Here is a 16,544-nt window from a genome sequence, read left to right as displayed (position 1 = left end):
AAGATAGACAATATGTCAATTTACAAAACTTTGCCTTAATATACTGTTTATGCTTTATGAACACTTGTTGAAAGAGAGGGTCATAGTACTTGTTTCTATCTTCTAATGATGCATGAACAGGCGGCACCAAAAACTCGTTTGTGGTTATTCCACCAAATCATGTAACAAATGAATAAACTAAGTTTTAAAACTCATTAATTTCTACAGTTTAGTAATGACGTCAGAACTGTTCATGGTTGAATATGCTGGTAACACTGAATCATGTATCCATGTACAAGCTAATAAATGTACTGTATACAAGTCAAAATTATATGTAGAAAGTTGTTAGTTTCATTTTTGCAAAAACGCAAAGTACCACAGTTGGTTTCGAAATGCTTCCATCTGCGCGCAGATAACTCTAATGATCTCTATTCAGTTTGTGACATCGTAATGAAGCAACTGTTATTAGGAGACTTATTGATCTATGTATCACTTGTGAGGATGCCGAATGAATGGCATATGGTTATCACTTGTGAGGATGCCGAATGAATGGCATATGGTTATCACTTGTGAGGATGCCGAATGAATGGCATGTGGTTATCACTTAATATTAGGATGCCGAATGAATGGCATGTGGTTATCACTTAATGTTAGGATGCCTATGGGATGGCATATGGTTATCACTTGTGAGGAGACATATTGGTGGGATATATCCAGAAATGCACACGATATGTAAATAGATGAATTAACACAAGTTTGTAAACTTAGCAAATCTTGTTTATGTGATAAATTACTAACACATTCATGTCCGAATTAATTACTAACACATTCATGTCCGAATTAATTACTAACACATTAATGTCCGAATTAGTTACTTGATACTTTTATCATTATTAATCTTAGGACAAACACAATATCTAGAGAAAGGATTCGACAGTGAAGGAGGGTCTGTCTTTACTATCTCATTGGCATTCTACTATGCCTTGTTTAGTTACGGAGGATGGTAAGACCCTCTTAAATACTCAGCTCAGTCTGTCTGTCTGTCTGTCTGTCTGTCTGTCTGTGTAATAATTATGTATGTATGTATGTATGTATGTATGTATGTATGTATGTATGTATGTATGTATGTAGAAAGAAATGCATACGGAACGAGTGATACAGTCCGAATCAATAAATGCAATCCGACGTTTCGAATCAAAATTCTTTATCAAGGATATCAAGGCAAAACATATAGTAGGTTACCACCTGACTATATATCTAAATGTTATGTAATAGAACGACTATCGCGCGAGTATTTGTCAACGGTGAGGTACGAGTAAAAAGATCTAAAAGTCACGTGAACCATAAAGAACCGTATAGAACATGCCTGAAAGATCGAATAAGTATATGTTATTTGCCAAATACCGTTCCTTATACGTCACCTGTCACCAATCTCGCATTCTGATTGGTCGAGAGCCCTGCAGATACACAGGCGTATTTTTCACCAACAGCCGTATTTTTGCTTGTTGTATCACGTGATCACTGCACGTCCCCTTGTAAACAAATCTAGCAGACAACTAGAAATACAGCTATAACCAGCATTTCCAATGCCAAATTTGTTGTCAACCGAACAAAATATCACCGTTGTATAAATTGTAACAAGTCTTTGAACTGTACTTTTCATGTTACAGGGAAAAAAGCCAAAAATTCCACACAGAACGGCGAAAGTCCAGTGACGGCGAACTCGCGGTCGTCACGCGATCGTAAACATGAATTCCTAAATTTATGAAGGATATGAAAATTACCACCACAGAGGGTGCAGTTTTTGCCTAACTAGAACAAGAAAGCATATCACGAACATGTATGTACATTTAATGGAATACAGTACGCAAAACAAAGACGCACTCATTTTTCAGCTGATGGTTATAATTTTGAATATATCGCTGAGTGATATGCAAATAGTAAATAATACGTCATACTACTGAGCAAACGCGCACTCTGATTGGATGATAAAGTTAAGGCTGGCGTGTAAACAACCGCATTGCAGTTATCGGAGTGGTGCATGATACTATGCTCAACAGTATAACGCGGAAGTGATTTTATTTAAAATGAAACAGCATAATTCATCGTCGCAGGTGACGTATATTAAGTATACTGAATAGCAGGATTAAAGTTACACATGTAATCAATGAATTGTATCAGTTCCTCAAGTTTATGTGAAGCTGCACCAACACCATCAATAAAGCGTTTCTATAAATAAGGTAATATCCCTTGACACGAACTGATAATAAGGTGTTCCTGTATAAGACATAAATAAACAAGCATAGCTAGGACCAAGACGGCTTCCCATAGCAACGCCGCATTTCTGCACAAAATACCTGTCATTAAAGGTAAAATAATTACAGGTAAGAACAAGTTCAGCCAATCTCAGTAGAACATGGGTAAGATGGTCTACTATAGGTCTTAAATTAAGTAGTGTTTGAGTCCAACTAAAACCTTCATTATGCGGTATGGAAGTATACAAGGTCCACAGAAAAGTACCGTGGTTTACCTTGTTGGAATAGGGAACTTGCAAACCTGCCATGTTGAATGTTGCATCATGGGAAATGTGATAATAAACACTAATCAATTAGCGTTGTGAACAATACTGTGACATTGTTTGTAACCACAAATTACCACTTCATAGTTATCATTGTGGGAGGTCTATTTTATCGGTAGCTCCACATTAGGTATTACATTATAACCACAGATAATCCTATATGTATGTATGTATGTATGTATGTATGTATGTGTGTGTGTGTGTGTGTGTGTGTGTGTGTGTGTGTGTGTGCGTGCGTGCGTGCATGGATGGATGGATATATGTATAGATGCATGTATGGATGCATGGAGGTATTTATGCATGTATGTGCACGTGTATTTAGTTGTAGTTTCAAATATTTACATTTAAATCTCATATTGGTCGTAACCTATATACAGTAACGTCCCTCCCCCAAGCAAACCCACAAAAACACCCACACAGAACATATTGACAAGAGGCCTAAGGTTACACGTGTAAATTATATATATATAACACAGATAACATTTTGACTGTATCTTCTCTTTGTTCTCAGGTCTGCTTTAAATATGCTCACTGAAGAGCTAGAGGATCCAGAGAGAAATTTTCCGATAGCTGCAGTGACGTCACAACTTCTTGTCTTGACACTGTACGTCATGGCTAACTTGTCATATCTAACAGTTATGTCTTATCATGAACTACTACAGTCCGAGGCCGTCGCTGTGGTAAGTTAAGGTTTTTACCTCCCGTAAGGGTACAGGAGGTATTAAAAGGGGAATGTCTGTCTGTGTGTCTGTCTGTCCGTCCGTCCGTCCGTCTGTCTGTCTGTCTGTCTGTGTGTGTGTCTGTGTCATCATTTTCTAAAAATCGGCTGGCTCAATCGCCAATGAAATTTGGAATATATAATCTTTAGGGTAATGGCTAGACCTGATTAGGTTTTGAGCCAGATCGGTTAATGTTTAATTAGAGAAATTTGCATATTAATGAAATCAAATAATTAAGCAATATCTTAAGACTCCATACTTCAATTTCAATAAAAATTAGTATATTAATCAAACATAAGAAAATACATTTGTCCTATAAAATTTGTTGATGTACTTGAAAGTGTTAAGACAATATGAATTAATATAATTACGAGTAAACTTGGAAGGCTGCCCTCAGCGGCCGGTCGCTGTCTATGGTTTTATGATATGGCGACTAGTCTGCCAACATTAGCTGTTCGAGCAGACCAAATCCGAAATGTTTGGTGAGTAAACAAATGCTATATATTTTTTAGATCTTCCCTTTGGCTCTAGTGTCTACATTTCAATTGAGTTATACCTTTACGAAGTTCAATTCCATGAGAGAATGCAATGAAGACAAATGCGTATGAAGTGTAATATGGCAAGATGGCGTCTATGATTTGATCATGTCGACTGTATATATTGTCGGTAGCGTTTGCTGTGATTTTGGGGCTTCTTCTTCTGTGTTTGTGACATTGAATTTGGCGTGAACCAAATCCTACAATTCCTACAATGTAAACGCAAATAGAAGCGATTCACATCTGAATTGCAAAGTTGAGTGGGTTTTCAGCTAAATTACGCCACACATCATATGCAAAACGTTTCAACATTTTCATGTGCCGTCTTGGATAGTTTAGAAACTACGAAATATTATCATTACTTATACACGTGATTGGTTACTTATTAATAGACGTGTTTACAAAAGATGTCTCCATCAATAGCACAGCCATTCCGGTGAAGCATGTTCCTTCACGGGCGAAGCGATAAATAAATACATCACATCGCAGGACCCATGTCACCATTTCATCTCACTCAAACTGAAACCTTTTTTTTTCAGCTTCGTTACCGGATCGAACACATTACGTGAACTTACAGTTTACGTGAACTTACAGTTCACTACATGCTCTTCGAAGATTCATTTGAGGTTAACCATGGTTCACACGTACACATCGTTCAGAAATAAAAATTATCATGGTGTATACCAAATTCATAGTTCTCCTCAGCAACATTTGTTTATACCATAGTTTTTTTTAAGTTTAATTTTAATAATTGGTGGTTTCCTTACGGGAGGTGCTCAGTTTACATGTTTTGTCAAGTACATGGAACAATGTCTGCCGCAGCCTGTCTGTCTGTCTGACTGTTATTTAGGAATAAGACAAAATACAATCCGCATCTGAATACAGAGTATATCCGATAATCAGCCTCTGGTAATTCATAATTTACGTCACTCACAGCAACTGACAGCAGAGATTGATTTTAATGCATATTAACCCAGTTCTGTCAATATATCTGTACTGTCGTTTAGACATTTGCCAATTATCTGTTTCCTGGATTTGTATGGGTAATCCCGGCTTTTGTTGCCCTATCTGTATTTGGCGCCCTCAACGGATGCCTTATGTCATATTCAAGGTAAGGAAAATCAGACCAAATATCACAACTAATGATTCCCTACATTATTGATAGCAATAAAAAATAGGTTGAACTAGTACTATATGAAAACAGTAAGGCTTTCTTCACTGCCATGCTGTGATGAGCTTGTTACCATGGCAATCACTGTAAATGATCGTTAATTCTACGTACATACCTGCAGTTGACCATGTGTTCTTGATTATTTCCAGACTAGTATTCGTCTGTGCACGTGACGGTTACTACCCCACCATCCTTTCAATGATCCATGTTAACTATTTAACTCCAGTGCCATCGTTATTATCACTTGGTCTGCTAACACTGGTGAGTATTGAGTACATGACGTAAAATGAATTTTAATAGCACTTTATTTTGTGGTTAATTAGTCACAGGTGTCATGATATAACAACAGTATTCCAAATTAGCATAAATTTTGATGAAACATAAACGAGACCATTTAAATGACAAAAGTTTTTCGTTATGCAAATTTAGTCATATAATATGCATGCCACACCTACAACATCCAAACTACATATTGTCGTGATATCAAAATAATAATAATTTTATAATATTAAATAGAAAAAATTAGTTAATGGAGTTTATTACAATATTAACCACCCAAAGTGCGGTAGTTTGTTATGTTGAGTTCCAAAATGGGGGTCATTTTATGAACATTTTTTCCCAAAGTGACATGGAAAAAATATAATTTCGTAAACAAATTTCTTTGTTTTTTGGGATGTACAAATGGGTGATATCTGTTGTAACATAAATTGTCTAAAATAGGATAACTGTTTCCATGGAAACATACAAGTAGGCTAAAAATGTTGTTTTGGTAAAATACAAATGCATCTAACAATAATGTTATAAATTTAACCAGATTTAAACTGAATGCCTCCCGTAAGGGAATCGCTAATTATGCAAATAACTCATTAAACTAAAAAAAATATGGTAACAGGCTTTGTTTTTTAGACAAGCGTGCTTTCTTAGGTTAATGTATGTAAGAGTGTATGATACTGCTTAATGCAGTCTTAAGATATAACCTAATTACCGAAAATCATTAATTATGCAAATTATTCATTAACACTGTAAGGTACACCAACAAGTTTTACAGGACATATGCAATTGTTATGGTTAACGTGTGTACTGAATTATATTGGAATTGAAGTATGTATTCTTAAGATATAGCCTAATTACTGAAAATCATTAATTATGCAAATTATTCATTAACACTGTAAGGTACATCAACTAACTTTATAGGACATATACAATTCGTTATGGTTAATGTATGTACTGAATTATATTGAAATTGAAGCATGCAGTCGTAAGATATAGCCTAATTACCAAGAATCATTAATTATGCAAATTATTCATTAACACTGAAAGATACACCAACAAGCTTTACAGGACATATGCAATTGTTATGGTTAACGTGTGTACTGAATTATGTTGAATTTGAAGTATGTATTCTTAAGATATAGCCTAATTACCAAAAATAATTAATTATGCAAAATATTCATTAACGCTGTAAGATACATCAACGAATTTTATAGGACAAATGTATTTTGTTATGTTTAACGAATATACTAAATTATATTGAAATTGGAGTATGCAGTCTTAAGATATTGCATAATTAGTTGATTTCATTAATATGCAAATTTCTCAAATTAAACATTAACAGATCTGGCTCAAAACCTAACCAGGTCTAGCTATTACCCTAAAGATTATATAGCCCAAATTTCATTACAATTGAGCCAGCCGATTTTTAGAAAATGGCTTCACAGACACACAGACAGACAGACAGACAGACAGACAGACACATAGACAGGCATTCCCCTTTTAATACCTCCCGTACCCTTATGGGAGGTAAAAATGATCAGGTTATTTCCATATCGACGGGGAAAAACTACAGGGGGTAGTTTTTACCTCAGTGTATGGGAGGTATTAAAAGGGGAATGTCTGTCTGTCTGTCTGTCTGTCTGTCCGTGTGTGTGACTGTGTCATCATTTTCTAAAAATCGGCTGGCCCAATTGTAATGAAGTTTGAGCCACATCTGTTAATGTTCAATTAGAGAAATTTGCATATTAATGAAATCAACTAATTAAGCAATATCTTAAGACTGCATACTTCAATTTCAATATAATTTAGTTTATTCGTTAAACATAACAACATACATTTGTCCTATAAAATTTATTGATGTACCTTAGTGTTAATGAATAATTTGCATAATTAATGATTTTCAGTAATTAGGCCATATCTTAAGAATACATACTTCAATTTCAATATAATTCAGTACATACACTGACCATAACAATCGCATATGTCCTGTAAAGCTTGTTGATGTACCTTTTAATGAATAATTTGCATAATTAGTTATTCTTGGTAATTAGGCTGTATCTTACGACTGCATACTTAAATTTCAATACAATTCAGTACATACATTAACAAATTGTGCATGTCCTATAAAAGCTGTTGATTTTGCTTGAAGATTTAGTGATAATTTGCATGATTAATTTTTTTCGGTAATTAGACTATATCTTAAGACCGCATACTTCAATTTCAATATAATTTACTTCATACATTAAACATAACAAAGTTTATATGCCCTATAAAGTTTGCTGATGTACCATTACAGAGTTAATAACTAATTTGCATTAACCATAACAAAGCGGATATGTCAGATAACATTTTTTTACAGTTTTAATGAAAAATGTGCATAATTAATGATTTCAGGTAACTAGGCTGTATCTTAAAAATGCAAGCTCCAAATTTCGTATAATATGGTACATATATCAACCATAATAATAAGCACCTGTCCTATGAAGTTTGTTGCTGCAACTTGTACCTTTAATGAGTATTTTGAATAATGAACGATATTCAGTAATTAAGCAGTATCATGCACTCTTCAAATTCCATATAATTTGACACATACATACTAAGAAAGCACGCTTGTCCAAAAAACAAAGCCTGTTACCATAGTTTTTTAATTTAATGAGTTATTTGCTTAATTAGTGATTCTCTTACGGGAGGCATTCAGTTTAAATCTGGTTTATGCTGAGTTCAAAACAACTTATTTTATGAACATCAATTGTCATGGTAACAAAACCACCACATGATGTGAATTTCTTGCAAAATTAGATGCAAAACATGCAGAAAAAAAATTAGAAAACAATTTCCATGCTTCTAGTATACATAAGTTACTCATGTCCATTGTAACACAAATTGTGTAAAACAGGATAGCAGCTGTCTCCATGGATACATAAAGTAGGCTTAAAATGTTTTTGCCAAAATATATTCCTGTGACAACATATTGTTTGGAACAAAATGTTTTGCCCGAAACCACCATATGTAAAGTAACTTATCATTTATTATAGTGGGTAAAAAAATAGTCATGAATATCAGTTGCCATGGCAACACAATCACCGTACTTACAGCGTTAGACATAAAACATGAAAAAACTGAAATTGCTTTGGAATAAACAAAGAAGAGAAAAATAACCATACTTTGTCAAATTACATGTAACATGAAAATACAGCCATGTTTTGTTCATAAAACGTGTATTTGACTTACATTGCTAGAATTTATAAAAACATTACAAACAATTTAAAGTACACATGTACCTTTCTTTAGCTTCCTATAAAGTCCGACACCCTTTCAAATAATACACAGTACTGTCAATGAAACGGACACTATAAGAGAATAAGAGAATATTTCAGTATATTCCTCCTTGTATACTGTACTATACTATACTATAGTTTAGATAATGTTCATAATTAGCACATAGACTTGAAACTGGGGCCGAGTTATAAACACTGGTGTAATAGAGTGTTCAATTTGAAAGGTGTTGAATAACTACAACAGCTCCTTCCTGTATGATGGTGATAACACTGATAATTTCCTAGAAAGTAAATCAAGGTATTACATTTTCAGCAGAACACAAGATTCCCCGTGCCAGTACACAGTTTCAGGACAGCAGATTAAAAAAAAAACATTCTGAATGTCAGTTGGGATTGCATTCGGTAACTTCAAAGTTTGGATAGCTCAGGAGACGAATTCAAATATGTGTAGTCGCGTTGATTGCTGTCTCTGTCACAAAATATTTGCCCATTCAAGACAGAGATGTACTGTGACAATCGAGGTTCTCACATCAGAAATTACAGCACTCTAACCCTTGAGCAAGTATAAGCCACAATGTACAAGCCTCACACCTTCATTCCATGAAATTTATTTCAAAACTTAGTAGTTCAGATCATCCCTCAATGTGTTGTACATATCGTACAGATGCAAAGCAAGGCAACAGTCCCGATTTTCACATAGACAACGTTTGATCGTACAAATTGTGTGGCCATCAGTTTGAATTCACTTCAGAAACACATGTTGTTGATTCTGCTCAAACTTTGAGCGAGATTTTCTTTCAATCGAGAATTTCTAATCTTCATGTGCACGTACGTACATGGATGTGTCAAATATGGCTGCCGGACTAAACTTGTTTTCTATGAAGCTTGGGAGTTAGTAGCGAACAAGCGCATGTACATTCTTCTACATTCTTCAGTTACATTCTTCAAAGTAAAGACATGCTCTCTCCAATGGTACACTTAGTAACTGTTCTCGATGCAGACCATATTCTACAACCACTCCTTCAATTTTACGTGTAAACTCTAAAATTTTCAATTTTTGAAAAGAACTGAAAAGGTGAAGAAAAAATGAGCTCATATCTACTCGACTATGAGTACTTGTTTCTCAGTGACGTATGTACATCTTTGGCGGCATTTCTTTGTGCATCTAACAAAGGGTGTTACACAATTTTAGACGAAATAAACAGACAGTATTAAGTTGCTCATTGTCATTGTTGTCTTAAAAATGTAAAATACACAGTCCAGTACAGTATAGTATAGTATAGTATAGTATAGTATAGTATAGTATAGTATAGTATACAAGTGGTGTAATGGGTTTATGTGGGCATGTTGCCCCACTCACAGAAGAGATTAATTGTACAGTCTGCATATCTGAACAAAATAGATTCCGATTTACTGTATTGTCTTGCAAAACGTTTCACTACACATTAAATTCAAACAATACCGCCAATGGCGTTGTAGCACAACTGTACAGGTTTTAAAAATGTTTATCCATATGCTAGTCCATGCTAACAATAGGTGTTCATTTGCTGAATGACTATCCAGTTGCCTATCCAACCATGTTGCTATTTTTACGATATATGCTATCATTTGGCTGTTGCTATGGGCGTGGTCATGTTGTTAGATATATTTGCATACTTTTTTGTATGTTTTTGTTCACTTTCTGATATTATCTTTGCAATATACGTGAGCAGTTGGCTGTTGCTATGGGCATGGTCTTGTTGCCAGGCATATTTACATAAGATTTTTGAATGTTTATTCAATTGTCTATTAATCCCCGGTTATCTTAGCAATATATGTGATCATTTGGTTGTTACTATGGGCGTGGTCTTGTTGCTAGGCACATTTGCATATTACATTTTTTGAATGTATATTCATTTGTCTTTCTATTACTGTTATCTTTGCAATATATGTGATCATTTGGCTGTTGCTATGGCGTGGTCTTGTTGCTAGCAAACTTACATACATTTTTTGAATGTTTATTCAATTGTTCATTGTCATACATTTGCCAGATTCCGTATAACTGTGTGATTTTTATTATTATATAATATTACGCCCCTTCACTTCATAATAACAGTAATAATAATTAATAATTAATAATATTGTGAGATATCATTTATGATATATATCTCCCGATTGACAGATAACTTTAATTTATACAAATTAATGTATCATGGCCATAATTGTATATTCCACAGGTGGTTCTTGTTGTGTCGGAACAAACAGGAGGTGGAGTCTTCGAAATCTTGAATTACATGTCATTTTCCTATTGGTTGTTTGTTGCCATAGTGATTTTAGGTCAGCTATATATGCGATGGAGACGACCACAAATAAGACGTCCGTTCAAGGTTTTTATTTACAATACAAGTATTTTAATCACTCATTTAATTAATTATTTTAATTTCACTATAATATTTATTTATGAAGTATTCACTATTTCTACTTATATTTCTACACATTTCTATGTATCTGTAGAACGATAAAGAAATTAGTAGAATTTAACGTAGTATACGCCCTAATTTAATGTAGTAGTGACATTCCACTAGATTGGTTCTCGTCATACAGAAAACAGTCCATATCGGTATAAGACGATATACTACCAGAAACCCAATATTTGCAGTATGGAGTGCCGCAAGGCTCTGTGCTTGGGCAACTCTTATTCTGTCTATATATACATATCACCACTTGGAAAGCTCATCCGACACCACAATCACAATTTCCAACAATATGCAGAGGACAACCAGGTTTATCTATATATTTCCCAATCAGACAAGTCAACTACAGTAACTAAGATGAATACTGCTACACACGATATCAAAGCTTGGATGACCCAAAATAAACTACAGCTAAATGATGGCAAAACTGAGGTCCTCCTTACCAGGTCTCAGTTCAACAGGCTTCCTCGTCCCATCAACCACATCAACATTGGATTGTGTTCTGTGCAGTGAGTGAATTCAGCACATAACATTGGTGTAACATTTGATGACCATTATAATCTTAAGAAGCACATCTCTTTGAAATGTAGATCAGTTCTTTTTCACCTCCGAAAAACAGGTCGCATACGCCAGTATTTTACAAAGGAAGTTTGTCAGAAACTTGTTCGTCATGCACTTATATCATCGAAACTTGACTATTGCAATGCCCTTCTGTATTTGCTGCCAGCTAAAGACATTGTCCCTCTTCAACATGCCCAAAATGCAGCAGCTTGGATTATGTCACGTACAAAGAAAACAGATCACATCAAACCTGTTCTTTCTGCTCTGTTAAACTGTTATGATGCTTACCATGAAGTATGTAAACTTTCCGATGCGTAATAGCAATGTTATGAGGGTTTGAATTTCGTTTATGATTTGCCGTGGAAACGGGTGTACATATCCCTGGTATGTAGGGGATCACGAAAGCCAAGTGAAGTCGAGGATAGCAAGCTTTCCTGTGCTGAGAATAGGAAGCGGGCATTTGAACAGGGAATACTTTCACTGGGACTTGAAAAATAAAAAATATAGAGCTAAATTTCTTGTATATAATCATGAAATTGCAAGACTAACCTTACGGAAGGCATTGTTTAAATCTGGCAATGTCTATCTTTGCATTATTTCGTGATTTTAGCATTGCACTACTGCCACTGATTCCACATCGGTGTCCAGGTTATGGTTATAGGGTTAGCTGGTGTGAAGATAGGAGTACGTCTCTCCTGTTTAAATAGTTTTAAAACATGGCTTAAAATATTGACAAGAGTCCAATAATCAATGGATCGGACTTGATCCCACAGCTGCCATTTTTAGGCTTTTGATAGAGTTTAGGCTATTTAAAACTACAGCCACCATAGGCAATTTGTGTGAAGGCACTACACAAATCAATACCTGTGTTGGGATCTAACTCATAAATATTAGATTGGCATGTACACTCTCCATACCGTCAGGACTGGGGTGAACATCTCCATTACACAGCCTTATCCCTAATATCTTACCCAAGTTTTCATATTTTACTCCTGTGAAAAGGAAATTGAGGGAGGGCCATTTTAAGCATGGCGGAATCGGGGAAGGCTACCATTTATGCAACAGCCTGGGCCTGAACCCCCCCCCCTGTAATTACTGTTCATGAAGGCTCCCCACAACATATTTTGTAAAAGTCGGTGAACAATATGCACAGCATCTGCCAAACCATGGATACGTCCAGTGTTAAAATTCAACCGTTGTTGTCTCTTTCAGGTGCCGATCTTTATTCCGATCATTTTTGTCTTGGTTATTCTGTTCCTTGAAGTAACAGCCATAATTGCTGCACCCATTGAAACATGTGTTGGTTTAGGTATCATCCTGACTGGTCTGCCTATCTACTTTTTCGGCAAATGGAAAACTAAACCTCAACTTTTCATGAGCCTTTGTGGTAAGATTAACCATAGTTCTATATCACTTCTCAGTATACCGTCACGATGTCGACTTTTCCAGTATTATTCATCTTTAAGAGAGGGGAGCAGGGTTTAGCAGAGGGTATTACAATTTGTATAGGCAATAAGCCCATTTTACATCTACGACTAAAATGGTCTATTTTTCGATATTACAAACAAAATGTCCTAAAATATGGCTTCATGTTACGTTTTACAAATATTTTGGCCCATCTGTAGGTATGAGGCAGTCATTGCATCGTATGTTGTCTAAACAGAGATAGACTGAGTACTCAGTCTTACGTCATTGAATTGTGTATCGTTTTTACCCATATACGACATGATATAGTTGTTGGTAGATTAGGTAGGATTGAATTGTATACAAATCAGACATGATTGAAGCACTGATGAATTATTAGAATTAACTGTTACATCAGTCAATTAAAAGTCAGTTTACATTGTTTCATCAGATTCAACCACTATGGTCCTCCAAAGATTCCTTTATGTGGTCAGACAAGAAGAGAAAACATACTAACAGAGTGATATGAACAAACTCTTTGTTGTGGATTCACTCGTTGGTATGAACACACTCTTTGCTATGGATGAACTCGTTGATATGAACAAACTCTTTGCTATGGACTAACTCGTTGATATGGACAATCTCTTTGTTATGGACTATTCGTTGATATGAACTAACTATTTGCAATGGACTAATTCGTTGGTATGGACCCAGAACTATAGTGGACAAACACCAAAGCTATGTGTAGTTGAGAATAACAACGCTGTACATTGTGTATGGTATTCCAAGAGTTTGCTTCAAAACACAAAACCTGTTGTAGTCTGTTCAATTTTGATATTGATACATTATAGAGAGTACAGTGTGTAGCATTGTGACCTTTGGTGGCAACGTTTCATCAACTATGAAACATATTGAGTCATTGTAATAGCAAATTATAAATAGTTTACCAGATTTCGTATATAAATATAAAACGAATGTTAATTTTTGGTGACCAATAAATCCTTACTATACGAATGTCGTCGGTTGCTAAGCACCGATGTGCATATCAAAATATCTATGTCACACTTTGTCCACTCACTCAGATATTCTTCTCAGTGCTACTTACTATACTATGTATTGTGCATCAAAAAGACTATAGTAACAGGTCGACTGTACCACTAATATAAAGTGATATACGATTGCATATACGATGACTTTATATGTGAAGCGTGGCTTTGAAATATGCACACTAAAGTTCTTTAGTTGGAGTTTTATCGTTACTACAGGAATTGGTATGCAATGAAGAAATCATAATTGTACTGATAGTGTTGTTCCTTTAGTAACTTTCTTAATATTGTTAGCTTATTTTAGAGTAACTTTAGTATTCTTATGTACTAAAATACAATACTTTGTTAGCTTATATTATAGTTATTACGTCACTGTACATGTCATGTGAGATATTTTAACAAATGAGACGTTACGTGTAACATATATAAGTAATATATGATATTAGTGGAAATACCATATAAATCTCATCGCTTTGCATTGTTTTCGTGATGAACATAATTTACCAGAAGTGTTGTATATTCTAAAATATTGAAACATCCATGCAAGGCATTTCGAATACAATTATAGACCATCATTGCCCTCATTGTATTTGCGTGTCAAAGTGCTGGGTTGCCGGGGATTGATGTACTCGGATAAAATTCCAAATAGCTCTTGGAAGAGGATATTAAAACTATGAATAGCCCAACTTTATGAACGTTAAGGACACGTTACTCACTACAATTTCTATAGACCACTATCATGTGACGTGGCGCCATCATGGCTAGAGTTAGATTCCAATTGTATTGTCAAATTTTCAAGCAAGTTCAAACAAACAAGTTTCCAAGATGGTAGTTGGGATGAGATTGTCAAATATTGTACGGATTGGCTACATACTGGTGTAATAGAAATGATAGAATTATGACAGGCGAAATAAATACAAAGCAGTTTATTTAAAGGCATTCCTCAATGTATGTATGTATGTATGTATGTATGTATGTATGTATGTATGTATGTATGTATGTATGTATGTATGTATGTATGTATGTATGTATGTATGTGTGATGTATGTATGTATGTATGTGTGTGTGTATGTATGTATGTATGTATGTATGTATGTATATATGTATGTACGTACGTACGTATGTATGTATGTATGTACGTATGTACGTATGTACGTATGTATGTATGTATGTATGTATGTATGTATGTGTGATGTATGTATGTGTGTATGTATGTATGTATGTATGTATGTATGATGTATGTATGTGTGTATGTATGTATGTATGTATGTATGTATGTATGTATGTGTGTGTATGCATGTATGTATGTATGTATGTATGTATGTATGTATGTATGTATGTATGTATGTATGTATGTATGTATGTATGTGTGTGTGTGTGTGTATGTATGTATGTATGTGTATGTATGTATGTATGTGTATGTATGTATGTATGTATGTATGTATGTATGTATGTATGTATGTATGTATGTATGCATGCATGCATGCGTGTGTGTGTGTGCGTGCGTGCGTGCGTGCGTGCATGTGGGTGGGAGGATGGATGGACAGATGGATGGATGAATGATATTGATATTCATGAAGGGGGGGGGGGTATTTGTGAATTTTTGTGACAGCAATTAAGGGGCTACTTTTTGACCAAAATATTTTCCTTTGTCTTGTCAGGCCCGATGCAATAAATTCTGTTGGTTCCCTTTGTATCTATAGCTGTATATACCAGATGTAAACTGAATGCCTCCAGTAAGGTCAAAACCATACTTTTTTGTTCATACACACAATTGTTGGAATGCAAAATTCCGCGCTATAGCTATTATACATGATGTACCCCTTAATTAGAAAATTAATTATAAGTGAAACTAAATGAAATTTGAACATATTGACTAATTATCGGAAAATCAGTATTTATGGAAATTTCTCAGAAGTAAAAGGTACATCACCAAGCTTTAAAGTACATCTACACTTTCAAATTGTCTTGTTTGATGTGTGATGTACCAATATATATGAAATTTGACGCTTCCATATAAAAAAATATTGCCTAATAATCAAACATCCGGAATTATGCAAATAACATATTACTATCACAAACTATAACAAAAGTACACGTTGCTGTCATCATTGAATACGCCAAATGATGTAAAATCGAAACTTGCATTCTTCAGATACATCTTAAGTGCATTATTTTATGCATTACTCTTTAAAAGGGAAAGCCATGTGGGTGCGATTATTGTGGTTGATACATGTTAGGGGGTCTATCAGTGAAATATGGGGATTTGAATATGTTAGGGGGTCTATCAGTGAAATATGTGGATTTGAATATGTTAGGGGGTCTATCAGTGAAATATGTGGATTTGAATATGTCGATTTTCTTATCTTTTTCATTTACGGGTTTTAGCTTTTGTTCTCTGCACATAATACAGAAACAAACAGCGCACCGTAGTTAGCCTGTGGTCAGAATTTATGGCAGAGGGGGACCTTTGGAGCGGGGAAAATTGGTTGAAAAACACACAAACTTTAATGAAACACTCCATTTTAGTTTTAATAAGTTATTGG

The 16,544-nt window shown here is 34.8% G+C and overlaps 1 protein-coding gene across 1 annotated transcript; it reads left to right on the top strand.

The window, feature by feature from the left end:
• Positions 1–4,885: 4,885 nt before the first annotated feature.
• LOC144438424 (cystine/glutamate transporter-like) lies at positions 4,886–13,634 on the top strand. The gene is made up of 5 exons (XM_078127449.1): positions 4,886–4,923; positions 5,133–5,244; positions 10,751–10,900; positions 12,761–12,935; positions 13,404–13,634. Exons 1-5 carry the CDS (start codon positions 4,910–4,912, stop codon positions 13,466–13,468), a joined length of 516 nt encoding a protein of 171 aa, XP_077983575.1. The 5' UTR covers positions 4,886–4,909; the 3' UTR covers positions 13,469–13,634.
• Positions 13,635–16,544: the final 2,910 nt, after the last annotated feature.

The sequence above is a fragment of the Glandiceps talaboti genome, chromosome 8 (genome assembly GCF_964340395.1).
Source record: "Glandiceps talaboti chromosome 8, keGlaTala1.1, whole genome shotgun sequence".
Classification (NCBI taxonomy): domain Eukaryota; kingdom Metazoa; phylum Hemichordata; class Enteropneusta; family Spengelidae; genus Glandiceps; species Glandiceps talaboti.
Note: the sequence above shows the minus strand (reverse complement) of the source record. Positions and strands in the feature narration are given on the sequence as shown.